Source organism: Solanum dulcamara, chromosome 6 (assembly GCF_947179165.1).
Source record: "Solanum dulcamara chromosome 6, daSolDulc1.2, whole genome shotgun sequence".
Lineage (NCBI taxonomy): Eukaryota > Viridiplantae > Streptophyta > Magnoliopsida > Solanales > Solanaceae > Solanum > Solanum dulcamara.
The window spans coordinates 75,056,063-75,076,302 of NC_077242.1; the positions used below are offsets into that span (position 1 = coordinate 75,056,063).

The window sequence follows — 20,240 nt, forward strand, 5'->3', positions numbered from 1 at the left end:
ACAATATATACTTTGTGAAAAATAAATATATTAATCATTCATCGAAGAAGTGTCTTAAAATAAAATCAAAATATCAAAAGTTAGCACATTCTGTTGTTGTTGAAACTCTTTTTCTTGAGACTTTTTTTGTTATTTTTGCGGATTTTTTTTAGTGTCAAGAAAAAAGGAAATAGAAAATAATTTTAAAGTGTAGAAGCGAATTTAGCGTTACAATATACATGCTCACAGAAATTCAGTAATTTTCGTAAATTCTATTATATATTAAAAAATTGCTAAATATTTGATGATAAATTTTACTATTATTATATTCTAACTTTAGATAATCGTAGAAATTTATATACTTCAAATTGCTAAATATTTGATGATAAATTTTACTATTATTATATTCTAACTTTAGATAATCGTAGAAATTTATATACTTCAAATTCTAAATCCGTCTCTATTCGAGTACATGAGAAACAAATGAAAATTACTACAAAATTATTATTAGCAAAGTCATGCATGCATGTTTAACGTCTAATAATTTCTCCTTGGAAACCAGTCCGCACGTCAGGATTTAATGTATACTAATTAAATTAAAGTCTGAGAATCTAGGACTCTTGCAATTTATTTTTATTTTTTTGAAAAAAATTATGCAAAATATTTAAAAAAACATTTTATTCATAAAAAAGGAATAAAGAAAAAAGACTGTTTGGATTTTTGGAATTTCAACTCTATAGGCTGAATATTAAATACAATATAATCGTTGATCTAATTATTAGTAGTTGATATATTATTAGTTTCTCCCACTGGAAGTATATTATTCGATATTTTGTTGCATCTACCACAACTAATTGTTAATAATTCAATTACTCGTTTCATATTAATTTATGTGATATTTTTCGTTTATTCATAGTCACCATGTGCGTTTTGACCTCGTTAAACAAAATTGAAAGTAAATTTGCGACGCATTAAGTAGCAAAATCTTGATGTATCACATGTGTTTCAAATTGATAGATAAAATTTACCTTATTACAAAATCTTGCAAGTATATAGTCCCGTATCGAGTTGATAATTACGAGGAACAAATATGTAAAAAAAAAACTACACAAATTAGACCCATTAGGCAAAGTATTTACTCAAATTGGACCTAACACAAACTATTTATCTGAGTTGGATCCACAACCCAAACTATTTACTCGTCTGCCCTTACTTTATTCATTGAACCACTATTTTTCATCTTAGATACCATCGGAGTATATATATATATATATATATATATATACTCACACACACTCTACTTCTCTAGTTCTCTTTGATAACATCAGAGTATATAGCTGCTCGTAAATAGTTTCCATTAATTTTTGGGATCCAAATGTTCTTTTCCCTAAATACTTTTATTTTTGTAACATAAAAAGTACTAATTTATGAATGTTGAAGTATCACTTCAACACCAACCGTCAACAACATTAAAAAGAAGAAAAAAACTAGAGAAAAAAGAATTAACACATGTCAAAACAAAAAAATAACGATAGTAACTCAGTTGGTAATTAGAGTCTTGAATCCGTAACCTTCTAGTCATATGATATCAATTCTATCAGTTACATTAAAACTCTTTCTTTTAGTAGAGAAATGCTATATATCAAGGAAAAGGAAGGACTAAAGCTCTGTCATCGCCTTTTTATTACAAGTTGATTATTATACATCGCGATAATTGTTCATGTTTCATGTTGATAAATAGTATTACTCGACTGTTTGAAGTTTAGGCTTGAAAACAAACAACATCATTGCCTAGAAACACACTTAAATCGTAACAGAGATTTCACCGATAAATTTGAGAGAATAATCTCAATAATTTCAATGGGTAGTATGTCTTGGAGTCTTGATGTTTTTAGTGAATGTTTTTTCTTCCGTTGAATGGTTGGTGCCATAATAATTTATTTTACTATAAGATAATAAGATAAAAGAACGAAAGTTGATTTTATAAAGAGAAGAAATTCTAGTTTTATGATGCTAATTATTTTTAGGATAGGTTTAATATTTTTATATGGTTTTCTTCCTATATATATCATGAAAAAAAGGAATCCCAATAGTTTTAGAATTTTGATCCATCAGTACGTCCTCCTAATCATGGTAATTAATTATAATTAAAGAAAAATTTAAGGTTAAATTTGTATACCACAGATGAACTACATGTAGTTATTTATAATTACAGCCGTCAATAAGGGTAGATCCAATTCAGTCCGATCCAGCCCGTGGTTTAATAGGATTGGATTGAGATTTTTAGCGCTCATTTAAGAAAATGATTTTTTAGCCCAGTCCAGATAAATCTGTTAGTCTGTAGGACTTGAACATTGTGGGTTGGGCTTTTTAGCCTGGTCCAGATATAAAAATGACAATGATTTCATATTGAAGTCATACAACTAATTTTTTTACTTGAAGCCGAAGCTAATAAGTATTATTAAGATTATTTTATTTATGAATTTGAGACTTGGTTAATAAGTAGTAAACACTATGTATTGTCTTATCGATATATATGTCAACATTTTAAAATTAGAATTTAAATTATAAAAAATATTTTCTTTTTAAAAAGTGGCTAGTACGGCACAATCCGTAGCCCACATAGTTATGAATTGGATTGACTATTTTTTGGCCCGTCAAAATAATGGGTCAGCCCCGCCTGACCCATAAGTTTCAAAGCCTGTATGTGCTAGCCCGAATGGACAGGTCTGGCTCATATTGATACCGCTAGCTTTATATAGTGAGGGATTATTTCATCAAATCGCCATATTATTTCATCAAAGACTAATAAATTACTAGTTTTGTCATAAATCTTGACGAATCACCAGAATTATTGGTCAAATCCTAACAAAATGCTGCACAATTTAATCACGAATCTTGATAAATCACTAAAAGTTAACCACATAATATTTGACGAATCACCAAAATGAATCGTGTAAAATATTTCATCAATACATTTTTTTTTCTTAATTAAGTCCAAATAATTTCAATTTAATGTAAAACCTTCTAATACCAATCACAAAATATTGTGGGACAAAGCCCAAAGCATGTGTAATAGTCAATACAAGCCCACTAAGACCAAAACACAATGTTTTGTAACAAATTGCTACTTATGTAAAGTCTGTAAACTCCAAAACATTAATAAGCGTTTGGTCATAGATTTTGAAAGAAATATTTGATTTTTTAAATAAATATGATTTATATTCATAAATTTATAAATTATTAAAAATATTCGTAAATTTGTATTATCATTTTATAATAAACACGTTCCGTGAAAAGTCATGACAACAAATACAATTAATATAAATCCGAAAAAAGAGGAAACAAAAGGAAAACATCGTTGATCTGTATATGAAAAATTATTATTACTACTTGTAATTGAAAATGACTTCGGAGAGAAAGCTCAGATAAAACATGTATAAAATATGTATATAACTGTATAATTTTTATACAACAAACTAGGGTTGAAATTCAATCCAAAACTAAATGATGACCGTTTTTATAAAATATAAAAGTTTGAGGTAATTTTAAAAAATTTAAAAGTTTTTAAATAATATATTTGGCCCAAATACTAACTTTTTCTAGTATTTAAAAATTCGGATTGTTTGTCAAAAATATTTGTCAAATAATGACAAATTATATGACCAAATATTTTTAGGAATATCTATGCCTAAACGAGAATTTTATTTTGTGATTCACATAATTAATATTACTTATGTGAATTTAATTTATTATTTGACAAATGAACTCGTGAGTAATCCCACAAGTTTGAGGTAAAAAACTTAACTTTACAAAATAAACATCTAAATAACCACAACATAACAATAGTTTTAATTTACACTAGTTTTTTTTCAATCATAAACAAAAAACTTTTTTTAAAAAAAGGAAGACTAATAATAGGAATGACCAATAATAAAAAAAGAGAATTCCTAAAATGGAGGACACGTTGTTTTACCTTTAATGAACTTCTCATCCATTAAATTACTCCCATTTAGTTATTTACCTTTCAATAATAAGTCAAACTATAATTAATGGTTAATGATTCATCTCTCATAAACTAAAAAAAAATATTCTACTCAAAATCAAACACTCTAATTTCTTTCTTCTGTTAATTGATAGAATGGAAGATATGAACATCGTATTTATTTTGATTTAGCATGACAGAAAATGAGATGGAAAAAAATTGTATTATAATAACATATATGTGGGTTGTTTGTGTTTGGGGGGGGGTTAATTGTGGAGTTTTTTTTCCTATTTTTTTGTTATGTTCGATTATTATTTATAGCTTTTAGTTTTGTGTTTAGTGAGATTATGGTGTATGATAGTTGGTATTTGAGTGAATTGATTATGATATTTAGCGTTTGTTATTTAATTTATTTTATCCACAGATTTTATTTTTTTTGTGGTTAGGCTATATTATGATTTGTACGAGTTGAATTTTTTAGACTTGTTAATGGTATTTATATTGGCTTTGTTAGTTTAATTGGTGTATTTATGGAGTATGATATATGGTATAGTATTGGGTTGAAAATGTTATGTAGCATTTGGTATTTATGCTATATAATAAGTTGTTTTTTTGTGGTTTTGAATATGATGTTATTTGTGGTTTGTATATGGTATTTTACAGATGGTATTATCATTGATGTATATACGGTATGTTACAGTTGCTAATTAATTTTTTAAAAGTTGGTCCATTTTTGATTGGATTGTGCTATGATTTAAATATTATAATAATTTTTTTTTGATTTTGAATATTGTATTATTTGTGGTTTGTATATGGTGTTTTACAGTTGATATTAATATTGGCATTTATATGGTGTATTATAGTAGCTAATTTTTTTTAGAGTTGGTCCATTTTCGATTTGATTGTGTTATGGTTTAAATATTATAACAGTTGACTTTTATGATTTTTTTAATGTGTTATGGTTTAATTTTTTTGTGTGTAATTATATTATATGATGCATGATATTTTTGATCGTTTGCATAATGGTACATGGCAGTTGGTATTTGTTTTATGAAAATTTTTTGTGTGTGTGATTTGTATGTAGAACATGGTAGTTGATAATTTTTAATGTATGTTCATTAATTTTTTTTTATATGATCGTAGAATGATTTATACGAGTTGAAAAAAACTATACAATCTTGACTGCTTGACTGCCTTTCATTCATTCCCCCAAGAGAGAATATATATGTGATACAATATTGAAATAAGAAAACTAATTATTTCCTACCAAATATGTTACCAAATATTAAGAAAAACTAATTATTTCCTTACAAATATGCTACCAAATATTATCAAATAACTATCAAATATATTATACTGCAATACCCCCTCAAGTTGGAGCATGTGAATCAAAAATGCCCAACTTGAAAAGCAAGAAGTCAAACTGAGTTTTGACTAGAGCTTTGGTTGTATGTCGGCTGTCCATTCATCAAAATTGTCGCCCTTGAAACGAGTAGGCGTGATATAGTCCCCGAATCGATCTTGAGGGCCGAGAAAATAGAGAGAATTAGACTCAATTTTGGGTGGTGGTGGAGTAGGTACGTCCTCACCAGCCATGAAAATTTACGATGAAAAAAAACACTTTGATGGGATGGCCTTACTAGAAAATAGAAATTATATGAATAAGGTCGGCTTGATGGAACGACTCTACTGAAACAAGAAAATAGTCACCGAAAAGATGGCACGGTGCTACGCAAATTGGATATGACAAAGTAGTCATCGGAAAGATGCACGGTGCTATGCAAATTAGTTATAAGAAAGTAGTCACCGGAAAGATGACACAGTGCTACACAAACACTGAGGGATATAGGGTTGACATAAAACAACTGACGCACAGTGACCTGTCTGACTGAATTTTCTTCCCTTGCATATGAGATTCATACATATAACATTTATCCTACTTTTGTTAACATAACCATGGGCCAGACGGGCGGCATATATGGGTAATAACCGCCCGCCGACAGTGGTAGCTCTTTGATTCACTACCAAGATCGTAAGGCTCTGATACCATGAAAATAACTATACAATCTTGACTGCTTGACTGCCTTTCATTCATTCCCCCAAGAGAGAATATATATGTGATACAATATTGAAATAAGAAAACTAATTATTTTCTACCAAATATGCTACCAAATATTAAGAAAAACTAATTATTTCCTTACAAATATGCTACCAAATATTATCAAATAACTATTAAATATATTATACTGCAATACGAGTTGGTCTAGTATTGGTTTGTTTATATTATGATTTACAATACTTCTTTTTTAGGTTTGATTATGAATTTATAAAGGGTTTATTTTCTACTATGGTGTATGATAATTGGTATTTGATTTATTTTATTGGTGTTTGTTGGTGTATATCTTGGTGTAGGTCATATATTATTGATCATGTTGGGTTGAACATCATTATTTAACCATAATGTGCACCATTTTGTATGAGGTTTTTTGGTGATATAAAATAGCTTAACCATTTATTTCGAATTTGATTATTAAACTTTGTGTTTAGTATGTTTTTAACTTTTTGTTGAAATGTATCACAGAAAAATATGTGAATTTCAAGATTGAAGGAGTTATTTATGATGCAAACACCAATTACGATGGGCGCAATAAAGATTGTTTTTTTTATTTATTTAATATGCTTTTGTGGTGTAAAATTATAATTTGTATATTTATTTTAGTATAATTGTTTGGTATGTTGGTGCTGCTTTGTAAAACAATATCATAAATATAATACTTTGTAATTTAAATTTTTTACGAATGAAATTTTTTCAATTATGGTGATTTTTTCATATATGTTGATCTAGTTATTTATTAATTTGATTGTTTTTTAGTGTAAGTTATTCATTGTGTTTAAAAATAATTGCACACCAAACTTAACCAACATTATACACTATTTAATACACTCAACTTTACAATTAAAACTATAAAATAAGCTTTAAGTGTAATGTAATCTGGTATACAATTTGATTATATTTTGGTGTAAGTTATTCATTATGGTTAAAAATGAATAAAAATATTATTTTTTTCCTTTTTATAACTAAAATATATAAATTTGAAGAGAGATAAGTAAAAAGAGATTTGTCCAAAAAAATTTGAATGAAATTAAAGAAGAAAGAAAAAAAAAATCAGACCATACTAGAAATTAAGAAGGACAAATTAAAGAGAGAGAGTAAAACATATGTTTTCAAAATAAAGAGATAAAAAAGGATAAAATTGAAGAGTTCCGTAGTTTAGATAAGCATCCGCGAGAGGTCTCGTGGTGCATCCATCTAGAACAGCCCTCAAAACGATCCAAAACAAGAATGATTAAGTGAGAAAGAAAAAAAATTCCAAACAACAAGAGAGATAAAAAAAGACAAAATTTAAGAGAGATAGAGAGAGAATTTTATTTTTCAAAAAATAAGAAAGAGAAAAAAAAATGGAATTAAAGAGAAAGAGAAAAAAAATCTTTTTTAAAAAATAAGAAAGAATAAAAAAAAGAAATTAAAATAATGGAATAAACAGAATATGTTATGTTGTTGTAATTAAATAAGAGTATTTTCATATATTAGGAAAAAAGTCTTAATGTGTATATTCTTCCAATTTTTCCTTTTAAGGGTATGATTGGGTGCACCAAAAAAAAATCAATACAATATTTAACTAAATTATAATTTTTAATTATTTTAATTTAAAAATAGCTTTCTTAATAAAACCAAACATGATTTTTAAGATTGAATTTACGGTTTATGATCCATTTTAATTTCATAACATTAGGCCCAATTTTAAAGCAAAGGCCCATTTGATTTCAAAGCTAACTAGGCCTAGCTAGATCAAGTTTTAACGCAAAAATTTTAATTCTAAAATAATTTTAATTTCCTTATACAATTTTTTTTTCAATGAATAATGTTCGGATGACCACCCTGACATCATCGTAGCTCCATCCTTAGACATATAACTAGGTGATTTGCAATCTTCATATATATAAAAAAACAATTAAGAAAAATAATTTTCTTCAAAATTTAATATAACAAAAAGCGAGCAACATACTATACTCTTGCACAAATACAAAAATAACTTGAATCAATATAATTTTGTTATACATAATATTAACTTATTTTTCTATATCCACGATTCAAACATACATATATCCTTTCATTTGAAAAACATATTTTTTACGAGACTAAAATCCAAATCTCCTTTAAACTTTTTTCCCCTTACCTTATAACCATAGCAAATTTCAAAAATTTAATTATAGGTAAGATAAATTGGTAGTGAATTTTAACATTAAAAATTTCCATATTTTTTCCCTAGGTTCAATTTCTACCACTACTTATATCACACTTTTCTTCAACATCACAAAAAAATATTTTTTAAAATGACAAAAATACCCTTATAAGTACACGTGTCAAATTTCTATAAGCCAAATGTTAAAACCTTATCTAGTGTATCGCGGAACAGTGTAAAGTAGACACCTTACTATATTTGTTTTAGTTTGTAGGGTTTTAAGCTTTTCTCTTAGCTCTTCTCTTTCTCTAAGAGCCGAAAAACTCAAACCCCTTTTCTCTTTTTCATATTTGTTCAGTGAATTTCCGGTGAAAAATCCAATTTGATTCATGTATTTATTCTAAAAAGGAGTGAAAACAGCAAAAATTAGCCAAGTTTTCTTGAAAAAGGTTTGATTTTGATACTTTTATGTAGAAAATAGAAAAGGGGTTTAATGGGTGAAGCTACAATGGATAGAATGGAGGAAAATTTGGGTCCACAGTTAATTGTGTCGGATCCGTGCATGGGTACATCGTCGTCGTTGTATCATCGGAAGATTGAGTTTCATTTGGCGAGGAAGCCGTTTAATGGGTTTATCAGTGGGAAAAATAATAGTGGGTTTCAGCTAGAAACACTAAACCCGAATTCTGAGACCCGGAAAGAAAATGGGTCACTTGTCGGCGCCGGAAAAAAGGGTGGCGGTGATGCGGTGATGGAAAGTAATGGGATGGATCCGGAAGTGAGCTTTGGAATTGCTTTCAGAAAGATTATGAGAATTGTGAGTTTCTTTTTGCATCTATTTCTGTTAATTAATTTTTTTTTTCACTTTGTATTTGATTGTGCATATTTGCTTTATAGTTATATGGATATTTTAGATTTTTTTTGCTTTTGATATTTGGGTTTTGCATCTATTTCTGTTCCCCCCTCACATTCCCCCCTTTGGGTTGATTATATTGCTTGAATCATGTTTATGAATGCTTTTAGGTCATATTTTTTCTATTTTTCCCATGAAAACGTAAGGTGATCATGCGGTGTGAAGAGGGTGCTATGTTCAAAACTTATAATACAAGCACGCTAAGAGACTCCTTGTTTAACTATGCAAGGAGCTGATAGCTCCCATGCAATTGGACAGTATAGATGATCTACACTCCTCCGCAGTATGCTTCTCCTTCACATATAACATCTACTACATAGGAAACCCCCTTTAGCAAGTTATCTTGTGCTAAACTAGCTACATTGAGGTGAATCCATCCAAAGAATGGCACGGTTGGAGGTACCTTTGCTTGCAGCATCTTCCATGGCCAATTTGTGCCCTCCCCTGGAAAGAATCTTATACCTTTGTGTAACGGTGAAATGCCATTATTATTTGTTTGTCAGATAAATGAATCCTCACATACATGAATCCGTTCCTTCTTCTTTTATTTTTTTGATGATTGTGGTGTCGGGGCCAGCTTTCCCGCATCTCGACTAATTTCGCGAGATACCTGCCACCAGCCACCTGCAACAGGTAACAGGTAACTCTATCCACCAAGGCTAGGACAAATGAGAGGAATCACTAGTGTTTTTTGTCTCCGCTAAGTTTTGAACCTGAGACCTCAGGGTTCTCAACTACTTCATTGATCACGAGGCCACACCCTTGGGTTTCCTTCTATTAGAATTGTGCATTTTTTGTTTAGGTTGTATAGTTGTCCCACTTGGATTCTGTAAGGATGTAAAAGGGTTTATAAAGCTTGTGGGTTGCCTTAATTTTTTAGGTAGGATACGCAACTTCCATATTTTATGAGAATCAACTTTTGGTAAGGTCATTCTGGCAATTGTTGGTTTACATTGAAGTCTACATGTTTTAACACAAAAGAAATTCTGGTGTGAGGAAGGGTCTTTTTTTTTATTTATAAAGTAAGATGAGAGAGATGTGATAAGATACAAAAGGCTCTAGAAGTCAAAAGCTCTGGTTTGATAAGATAAAAGTGGTTTATTTTGTTATTATGTTGTCCCAGACGAATTGGGTAAGGGACAAAAAGAGTTTATATACATCTTGTGCCGCTCTACTGTTCTTTTTAGGGTTTTGATTGGAGGCCCATTATACTGTCACATGTAATTGGAGCCATTTTTTGTTCGTACGATCTCACAATTATAAATCTGCATTAGACTGCATATGTGAACCCCAAAGCAGAGTGAATCTTTTCTTGTTGTCCTTTTTTCCTTAAATTGAGGCACACTTTCCTTGTAGATTGCTTTTTACTCCGAAAATTAGTGGATATGCATGTCTTACTATTTTGAACTAATTGACGTGGTGTTTAGTCATGTATTTTTCTACTTCAAGAGATTGTAGCTGATGGAATGTGTTTAGTCATGTATTTTTCTACTTCAAGAGATTGTAGCTGATGGAATGTGCGGAACTTATAGTTTCTTACTCTTGGTTCTGTGATGGCTCTTTGGTGGGTTTTGGAATTTGATCTTGCTCTATTGCGGGCAAAATGAACTACTTTATGCTTTACCTTGTTCTCGTTTAATGTTTGAGTTCAAGAATGTTGTTGGACAAGAATGACGTGATAAATCAAGGAGACATACTAATTGACGTGGTGTTTAGTCATGTATCTTTCTACTTCAAGTAGCTCTGAGATTGTAGCTGATGGTATGGTGGAACTTATAGTTTCTTCCTCTTGGTTCTCTGATGGCTCTTTGGTTGTTTTTGGAATTTGATCTTGCTCTATTGCGGGTAAAATGAACTACTTTATGCTTTACCTTGTTCTCGTTTAACGTTTTTAGTTCAAGAACGTTGTTGGACAAGAATCACGTGATGAATCAAGGAGACCTACTAAGACCATTTTATTTACACTTGGAGATCAATCTTTTTATCGAAGTCTCCATATTGCTTAATTATGGGACCGGTTGTCTTTGTTACAGGGAGCCGGCTTGCAAAATCTTGGGAATACCTGCTTCCTCAATTCAGTATTACAGTGTCTTACATACACTGAGCCATTAGCAGCATACTTGGAAAGTGGGAAACATCAAAATTCCTGTGAGTCTCTGTCTCCAGTCTCCTGCGTGTGCATGTTTTGATCTTTTTGAAGTGAATATTTGAGTAGAGTATAAGAGCTGTTCACATAAACTAAACTTCGGTTTTGGTTTCTGCATATCTATATTATGTGGGTTCTGGTCTTGGATCCTTAATTTTGTCAGAGCATATATGTTTGTTAACTTGTGTTTTATTGTTTTATTGAAGGTCAATTTTGTCAGAGCATATATGTTTGTTAACTTGTGTTTTATTGTTTTATTGAAGGTCGTATGGCTGGTTTTTGTGCTTTATGCGCCATCCAAAAACACGTGAGTCGTGCTTTGCAGGCAACTGGGAAAATACTGGCGCCCAAGGATCTTGTGTCAAACTTGCGATGTATCCTTCCTATTCCCTGTAGTGTATTAATTTATTGGACTGCGACTTCTGCTTTTAGTTTACAATTTTAAGTGGTTTCTCTGGCTATTATTCTCTTTTTCTGATGATTGATTTACCCCTTTCTCACTTGTTTTCTTGGTGTCCTCCCCCCCCCCCTAAGCAAGAGTAGTGCAATTTCAGTCATGTTCATAAGCCTTTTCTTTTGGTTAGGATGTACTAAGTTATCATGTAAATCTGATGTCCAATATATTTCAAAGTCTGGTGACTTGACTGTTTTTGTTTTATTTCCATGTACATTTTTGTTTAGTCAGAAAGTTAATAAAAGGTATGATAACGACAACTATGCCTCCGTCTCTAACAAGTTGGGGTTTAAATAAGGGTATGATAGAGATTTTTTAGAAGGCTGACGATAGGATTCTTGCTTCTCTATCCTCGAGATTTACACCGAGTATACTGCTTCAGAATATGCATCTTATTTTTCTTATTATTCCATATTTGAAGGCTTTTAGACATTTGACTGTCACAGTTGATCCTTAATTATGTCTTTAGGCATATCACGGAATTTTCGAAATGCTAGACAGGAGGATGCACATGAATACATGGTGAATCTACTTGAGTCAATGCATAAATGTTGCTTACCTTCAGGAGTGCCTAGTGAATCCCCCAGTGCTTATGAGAAAAGTTTGGTTCATAAGATATTTGGTGGGCGTCTTCGCAGTCAGGTACATTTCAGTTGCTCTTCTGTTAGTGTGGTAGATCTAGTAACTTTTGGGAGGAGTTCAGAAAATTTTTACTTGCTGTGACTTGATCTCCCTCCCCTCCAAAAAACAAGAGAAGCGTTATTTCGCTGTGAATGTGGGTGGGGGTGGGGGATATTTCCTTTCTTCCTTTTCTAACAATTCTTTTGACTCCTTGCCCATTGCATCTTTCCAAATGATCTGCAGGTGCAGTGCATGCAGTGTAAATTTTGCTCTGACAAGTTTGATCCATTTCTGGATTTAAGTCTAGAAATTTTAAGGGCAGATTCACTCCACAAAGCACTTGACCATTTCACTGCCAGAGAGCTATTAGATGGTGGTCAGAGGCAGTATCAATGTCAGCAGTGCAAACAGAAAGTGAAGGCTACTAAACGGCTAACGATTGACCAGGCACCTCATGTCCTAACCATCCACTTGAAGCGATTTGGTTCACATGTCCCGGGGCAAAAGATCGATAAAAAGATTCACTATGGGCCTACTTTAGACTTAAAACATTTTGTCTCCGATACCTATGTAAGAATAGTTTTCCTCCTTGCAGTTGAGAACTCCTTTACCTTCTTTGTTTTAGATCTAATATTTGTCATGTGAACCTGCTCTTATTTTGTGATTTGACTAATCTCCAAATAAGATAATTAGCAGCCTATTAATTGGATGATGAATTGACGTGAATGTTCTGCAAAATTCATCGCATTGCATGTCAAGTAGTTGAGAAGATGTTTTTTCATCAATTCTGCTGATATTCTTGTGTGTGGTAGTTTTAGACTTCACCAATGAGGTATCAACCTTACATAACAAATAGTGGAAACAATTCGTAGTCTCAAATACATGCAATACCGGTGCTTGCTTTACTTGCTATTATCTTGCTTTGATACTTCTGTGATACTTTTTTTGGTACCTCCTTTATATCTGGAATTCCTCTATTTTTAGAAACTCATGGGATTCCCTCTTATTTTGCAGGGTGGTGAATTGAAGTACACACTCTATGGTGTGCTGGTTCATGCAGGTTGGAGCACCCATTCTGGTCATTATTATTGCTTTGTTCGTACTTCAAGTGGAAATTGGTACTCCCTTGATGACAATCAGGTATATACATTTTGCTTTCTATCTTTTGGCTTTTAGATGTTTCGGTGTTTCAGATTTTTTTTAAACTTAAGCAAATAGTTTATGGTAATGTAGTCCGACTGTCGTAAAGAATAGCTTCTGAATATTTCTATTCTCCTATGTACTTGTAGGTGGTTCAAGTAAGTGAGAGAAAGGTGTTGGAACAGAAGGCATACATGTTGTTCTATGTTCGGGATAAGAAATCTCCTGTGCCTAAGAAGCTGGTAGATGTTGCCCGCAATGATAATGTGATCACTAATGGCATAGGAAATAAAATATATTCTAATCACAGCCAGAGATTTAAGGATACTGCTCAAAATGGATTTCATGTGAAGAATGAGGATTCCTTATCTGGTACAAAAGATCAAAGGGAGACGTTAAGTGCCGAAGTTTCAAAGGGAACTTCAACAAAGGTTCTGGCACCCTCAAAGGTTAATGGTGCAGTAGTTAGTGGGTTCTCTTCTCACGGAGGGGCTATACAGCTAGAAAATTTGTCGAAAGTACAAGAAACAGGTGACAGAGTAAAGGACCCTTCTGTTGTAGACGCAAGGGATGGACCATCCTTCCTTAAAGCTAAGCCTGCTGTACCAGTCTCCAATGGAATTCATAGACTTTATAACAAGGGTGAAACAAGATGCGGGGACTCTACCCCACTACCTAATGGCAATGTAACCATCAAAGAGTTGACTTGCTCTGCTGCAATACCATTTCACTGTAGCAGCGTAAGTAATGACAAAGATCCAAGTGCTCCTGACAAACTGTTGAACAAAGACAAACAAGAGGAATGCAAGGCAAACACCAACTCTCGAGTGGTAATATATATATATATATATATATATATATATATTTCTGATTGATTATTGTGCTATGCTCCTCCTTATGTTGTATCTTCTTTCTTTCATGCTGGATTTTGAATACAACTAACCAAACTAGGAAAAGAAGCAATGCTTTTCTGATACAACTAACCAAACTAGGAAAATAAGCAGTGTTATTCTCTGTCTTATGTTTATTGATAAATTTCCTTTCAGGTAAAAGACATCTCCTATGGCAGTTTAGGTGGTTCAGATGTTGAAGTTAATAATGATGTTGGACAGAGAAAAGCAGGTGCTGAATCGGCCGGAGTAGTGAGCCAACCAACTATGACTAGCTCAACAGAAAAGGTAGCTACTGTCAAGGCATGCTTGAAGACCAAAAAGAAGTCTTTCAAGAGTCGTGTCTCCAAGATGCATCTCAGTTTTATGATCTTAGATCCAGCCTTGGGACTGAAAAGGAAGAAAAAACTCAAACGAATGAAACATAAAATTGGAAAGAGGAAGCGTAGCAATCCAAGTTCCGTGGATGAGAGTAATTCTGATCTTGGGCCATCTACATCCAAATTGTCCCATACTTTGATATCTTCTTCAACGCATTCTCAAAGAAAGAAGTCAAAATTTGGTTCCACTGAGAAAGTTTCCAGTTTAGATACGAAAACTGCTGGACGCAATGGGGATCTCCTGAGGAATACAATTGATGATGCGAGAGTTGTGAACAACGGCACTGTATTAGCAAATGACAAACAACCACAAAAAAGTTCTAGCTTGGCATCAGTAGGAAATCAAGGTGTTGACAATAGACAGTCTACCGATTCTAAAGAGACTAAAGTAGTTGCAACACAGAAAGGTCTGTTGAATATGCTTACCAGAGGTTTGGAGTCAAGCGGTAAGTACTTGTTTGCAACTACATGTGCCTTTATGATTTTATTATTGCCTTTGTCAGCTGAAACATAGCTGCTTCCTATTTGATTGTCACAGTTGCTCGTTGGGATGGTGTGGAAGTTTGTTTCTTGAATGGCGTAGAAGCACAGAATGGAAATTGTGGCTCCATTGGGTACATCGGGGATGAGTGGTGAGTCTCTCTGTCTATTGTGGACATACTTGTGTTTAAAGATCATAAAACATATGCTCTAAAAATGCTGTTGGATCTTTTTTCTTGATGTAGATATTCGTGAGATTACATAGAGTATGTTGTTGTTTGTTGTTATGTTTTAAGTACAACTTTTAACGACATATCTATTTTAGGGATGAGGAATATGACGCAGGTAAGAGAAGGAAGATTAGGAGCTCCAAAATTGAATTTGGTGGACCAAACCTTTTCCAAGAAATTGCAAGCAAAAAGACCAAGGTAAAGAAAGCGAGGCTTGAGCGCTCTAGCTCTGCAAACCAGCCATTCAGGATATTATAATGAACCTGCACGAACATATTTTGACTTAACCTATCAAGAAGCACAACCCGACGAATTCCACATGCACCGAGATGGCAACGGTTTGCATTCCCAGCTTGGTCCAGATTTGGCTTTGGCTGTAAGCCTACCATTGAAGGCTTGATCAAGTAATGTGTATCTTTTTTGTAGCCAGTGATTTACCTCAGTTTTGGTTTTGTGAGGTCTTGAGAAAGATGTAATGTTTGTGGACATTGGATCATATGACTCATCAAATGAATAACATGTGTTTGAAAATGTTTGTTTCACTTTCTGTTTGTCCATACTGGTGAATTTTTAGGAATATTTCAAGTGAGACCCCAACATTGGAGTTGTTTACTTGTCTAGTTGAATTGGTTTACCTTAGATCTTTTTAAATTAAGATATTTTAAAAGTATTTTTATAGAATTTGAAAATAATAAAATAGAAGTATCTTTAAGCACTTATTTTTAAAGTCAAAATAATTTTTAAAAAATAAAAATTTTGCAACAGTGTTTATCTAACTTATAAATTTTAGGTCATCCAAACGGGTTCTTAGTATAAAATTTTCGCTATTACTTTTAAGGCTATCATCAACAAATTTTGCAAATTAAAATTCTTCTTTCGGAAATAATCAAAATGAACTATGACAATCACTGGCAATTAGATAATATGCCTAAATTGCAATTGGGATGAGATCACTGTAGTACAAGTTTTCCAGAAATGGCATGGCAATTCTTATTACAAAGCATGGTATTGAAATGATAATAGCCATAGGGAATTCTTGCACCTCTACTATCAGTACATATATTTGATTGGACATGTTCCAAACTTGATTCAAGTTTTCTCCTACGAAGATTGTATAATTTAAACTTGGTAAACTTTTGGTGGGGTTTGTCTTCACTTCTTTACACCAATCATCATCAAGGCAAAAATTCCTCTAAATCTTAGTTCAATGGTCATTCAGGATTGGATTTGGGGAATTAGATCTACCAGGCAACCTATGACCATATCACACTTAACATGTAAACTCCCTCTGTGGCACCGTTTGACTTTAGTAACATTCTTTTTAGGACGGACTAAAAAGAAAGAGTACCATATAAAATAAAATGAGATAAGAGGGACTATTGAGTTCAACCAAGTAAAGACACAGTAGCATATATACTTGTGATTAAACCATTTTGCACATAGATAAACAAAGGGATCTTTTGCATTATGGACTGATAAGAACCTAAGAAGAGTATCACATTCAGATCAGTAACCAATATTTACATGAAAGAATCAAACCATTTGTAATAATAAATACATACGCGTAAACATACATGGTTCCATCTTCAAAAGATAACAAACTATTAGTTTTTACTTCCAAGTAGGGGAAGAATCTTATCACCTTTACATTCACAATAGGAACCAACCATATATGAACAATATCACCCAACCAATCAAAAACATCACACACTACACTGTGTGTGATTTGGTCCTTGGCCAATTTCGTTTAGTCCTCTTGCACATAGAGATCACATTCATTTGAATACACAACACATCTATTTGTTGCTATCTTAATCAAACCAGTGGGTGTAACCTATAATAAATTAAGAACAACATTAGTAAAAGTTAAAAAATTTGCTACAAAATAATTTTTAAAGAGAGGGAAAGAATGGCATTTTAAAGAGAGGTAACCACCCCAAATTATGAATGGAATAAGCATTATAATGTTCATCTGTATGTCTAAATAGAGTTATGCTTCAATATGATCAGGTTAATCTTAACCTTCTTACCTTCAATTTTTTCTTCTCTATTTTTTTACCCCTTGAAATTATGAAGTTACTATTTCTGAGTATTTGTCAAAGATATGTCCAGAAGTAGAATCAAATATACAACAGAGCTCATAAACAAAACAAAAAATTGCAAGAAAGTTTATTATTTCTTAATCATAACTTACAACATAGCTATTTTTCATTTTTATGCAAAATAATGGAGGCAAGCATAACTTGTATGCAAGTTCCTTAACAAATTATGACATTTCTCAATCATTGTTCCTTAACAAATTATGACATCTTTTATAACAGAATATGAAATGCAGTAGTATATTCTTAAAAGGCAGCAAGAAATCATAATTATCCCTAACAATATATATATATACATACATATCAAATAAAAGGAACAGGTGTAGAAGATTGGTGTGTTCCAGTACTGCCTGCAAGACTCCAAATTTTCTTACTTGTCCAGACAAAATAAGGCATTAACAATAAAATGACAACAGATGGAAAAAACAATGATAGAGTTCCCTTGTATCTATGGAATGCAAAAAACAAATAATAGATAGAGTGGTAAAAGACTTGCTACCCCTTTTTTTCCCTGTCATGTGAATACTCATTGAAAAGCTTAACAAACTGAGAATTATTGAAGAAGAAAGTAAAATAAGAAGAAAAAAGATACTATTCAGAGATGAAGCATGAAAACCATAGGTTTATTAGTCCTATTAAGACTAAAATAAGCAATAATGCAGTCAAATAATCACCCATTAGCACTTCTTCGCAATTATCCAGACACTCTTTCAGAGGCAGAAATCATCTACATGACAAATTTGTTGTTTTCAGTATCCAGATTGTTGGCAACACAGCCTAATGCAAACTGTTGAAGAGAAACACTAATGTCACAAGATGTTACCTTAAACAGCAAAATACGAAATAGCAAAATCATTCGAAGGAAGTGTATCATTATATCGAATACAGATCAAAAGAATTCAAATCTTAACTTTGCTTTGGAAAGAATTACTTACCTAAATCTCTGAAGTTCAACAATATGATCATCCATCAAATTCATAACATGGATATAATCTTGTATCTAGTAAGCAATAGATTATAAGTCGTTTATCAGTCAATTACAAGCAAAATATGTTGAAGGTATCAAGTTCACGTGAAGAATCTACTTGGCTTTTCTACTATATTTCTATTTTTTTCGTCAATAATAGTTCAATAAGTTATTCCATATGGTACGTTTGCTCACTTCTCATTTTATTTCTTATATTTTTTCATACAAAATATGCTATAGTCACAAAATAATCAGCCAACATTATCGCAATACCATCAGGTTTAGAGTGGTTGTTGCCACATTCAACTCTGACAGTCTACCAACAACTACTTGTTGAATGTAAAGCATAAGATTGTTGGGAATGCCCTATGGATCTTTCCCAAGTCTGTTGAAAAAGGTATAAGGTATTTCAATTTCTTTCTTTGTCAACATATATTAGAAAAAAATTATGAAACTACCACCTTAGAAATGCATTTAAAGGAAATTATAGTAGCCATAGATAATTTGAAGCATAAGAATCTGTTACAAAAGTTTAACTCAAATATCAAGTCTGCATCACTTTGACAACAGTTGTTTGATGTTCCTTCTTCGATTTCCCCTTCCCTTATCTTTTTCTTTCTCGATTAGGACCAAAGTCTGCACTGGTGATCCAAATTCTCCCACGTTTAATCAATTTGATATTTCTTCTCGCAAAATATAATTACATATTAATTGAATATAACTTGACCAAATCAAGAATGCAGTCGAAAGAATCTGAATCCAAATCGATCAAAGTCAATTAAGAATAAACTTAGGATAGCAAAAAAATAATGAAATGACATAAAGCTTTAACTAACAGTGAATTAAAGATGACACTATAATTGAGCAGTACAACATAGTAGATTACATCTTACTCAACTACTATGTGATTTTTTCTTCTAAATTATATCAAACACATTGAGCCTCTTAGTGGTGAAACAGTATTATAGTTCTGACTGAATGTTGGGGGAGGCAAGCCTGAAAATAAGAGTGATGGTTATCAATTGAACTATTAGGCTTAAGATTTGGATTTGTTTAATATCAACCAATTACCTTCTATAGTCTTTTATCTATCCTCCTATTGCTAACTTAAATGTTGCTTGGTTAACATTCTGACCACTCTATATTAATGTCATGAGAAATTGTCCTTGTTTTAACAAGTTGGGTACTATAACATAAGCTCGACGGTTGTGTTCACTGTCCTATGAAGTATTCAAGGACAATAGAGAAATGATAAGCGATGACATGAATATAATTTTCTAAGAAAGTCTTATCTATCTTCAAATTCTTCCAAATCACTTTTGAATTTTTACTAGATTGTTCCATAGCTGAAATACAAAATATAATAACTATAACATATGAACAGATGCAACAAAAAAATAACTAAACAAAGACAATCAAGATGATTAAAAATATCAAAAACGAAGATTTTTTTTTCATATTTAGAATATAGAAGTAAAAACTAATCTAGTTGTAGTATGTTATGATATTTCTTTCTTTTTGCTACTCTCTGATTCATATGTATTGGGAGATTAAAATACTACAACAACAATAATAATATATCTAGTGTAATCTCATAAGTGAGTTTGATCATACCAGAGAGTTTGATGATCAAAAAGTCTTAATAAAATTAATTGTCTAAAACAAAATTTTTAAAGAGAATATTCATAGTTCAACTATAAGTATATAACTTG

The 20,240-nt window shown here is 31.8% G+C and overlaps 1 protein-coding gene and 1 long non-coding RNA gene across 5 annotated transcripts; one reads left to right on the forward strand and one right to left on the reverse strand.

The window, feature by feature from the left end:
- Positions 1 to 8,497: 8,497 nt before the first annotated feature.
- LOC129891535 (ubiquitin carboxyl-terminal hydrolase 23) lies at positions 8,498 to 16,004 on the forward strand. Of its 3 annotated transcripts, none has more exons than XM_055966926.1 (10): positions 8,498 to 9,025; positions 11,155 to 11,269; positions 11,531 to 11,641; positions 12,191 to 12,363; positions 12,586 to 12,912; positions 13,357 to 13,482; positions 13,632 to 14,312; positions 14,529 to 15,198; positions 15,291 to 15,384; positions 15,558 to 16,004. In XM_055966926.1, the coding sequence occupies exons 1-10, from the start codon at positions 8,702 to 8,704 to the stop codon at positions 15,718 to 15,720; spliced, it is 2,784 nt and encodes a 927-aa protein (XP_055822901.1). In that variant the 5' UTR covers positions 8,498 to 8,701; the 3' UTR covers positions 15,721 to 16,004. The 3 variants fall into 3 exon arrangements, with proteins under 3 accessions (XP_055822901.1, XP_055822902.1, XP_055822903.1); XM_055966927.1 differs by having other exon boundaries at positions 13,632 to 14,291; XM_055966928.1 differs by having other exon boundaries at positions 13,632 to 14,222.
- A 1,044-nt stretch (positions 16,005 to 17,048) lies between these two features.
- LOC129893085 (uncharacterized) lies at positions 17,049 to 19,446 on the reverse strand. 2 transcript variants are annotated; one of them, XR_008767385.1, is made up of 3 exons: positions 19,422 to 19,446; positions 18,236 to 18,348; positions 17,049 to 17,296 (listed from the first exon to the last, which is right to left on the reverse strand). It is a non-coding gene; the product is annotated as an uncharacterized LOC129893085 (long non-coding RNA). The 2 variants fall into 2 exon arrangements; XR_008767384.1 differs by lacking the exon at positions 19,422 to 19,446 and adding an exon at positions 18,497 to 18,812.
- Between the last annotated feature and the right edge of the window lie 794 nt (positions 19,447 to 20,240).

Excerpts from the sequence above, each read along its gene's own strand:
- LOC129891535 (XM_055966926.1), top strand. The coding sequence starts at position 8,702 with ATGGGTGAAGCTACAATGGATAGAATGGAGGAAAATTTGGGTCCACAG. Across the intron at positions 11,270-11,530 it reads TGGGAAACATCAAAATTCCT|GTCGTATGGCTGGTTTTTGT; the intron begins GTGAGTCTCTGT and ends GTTTTATTGAAG. Across the intron at positions 12,913-13,356 it reads ATTTTGTCTCCGATACCTAT|GGTGGTGAATTGAAGTACAC; the intron begins GTAAGAATAGTT and ends CTTATTTTGCAG.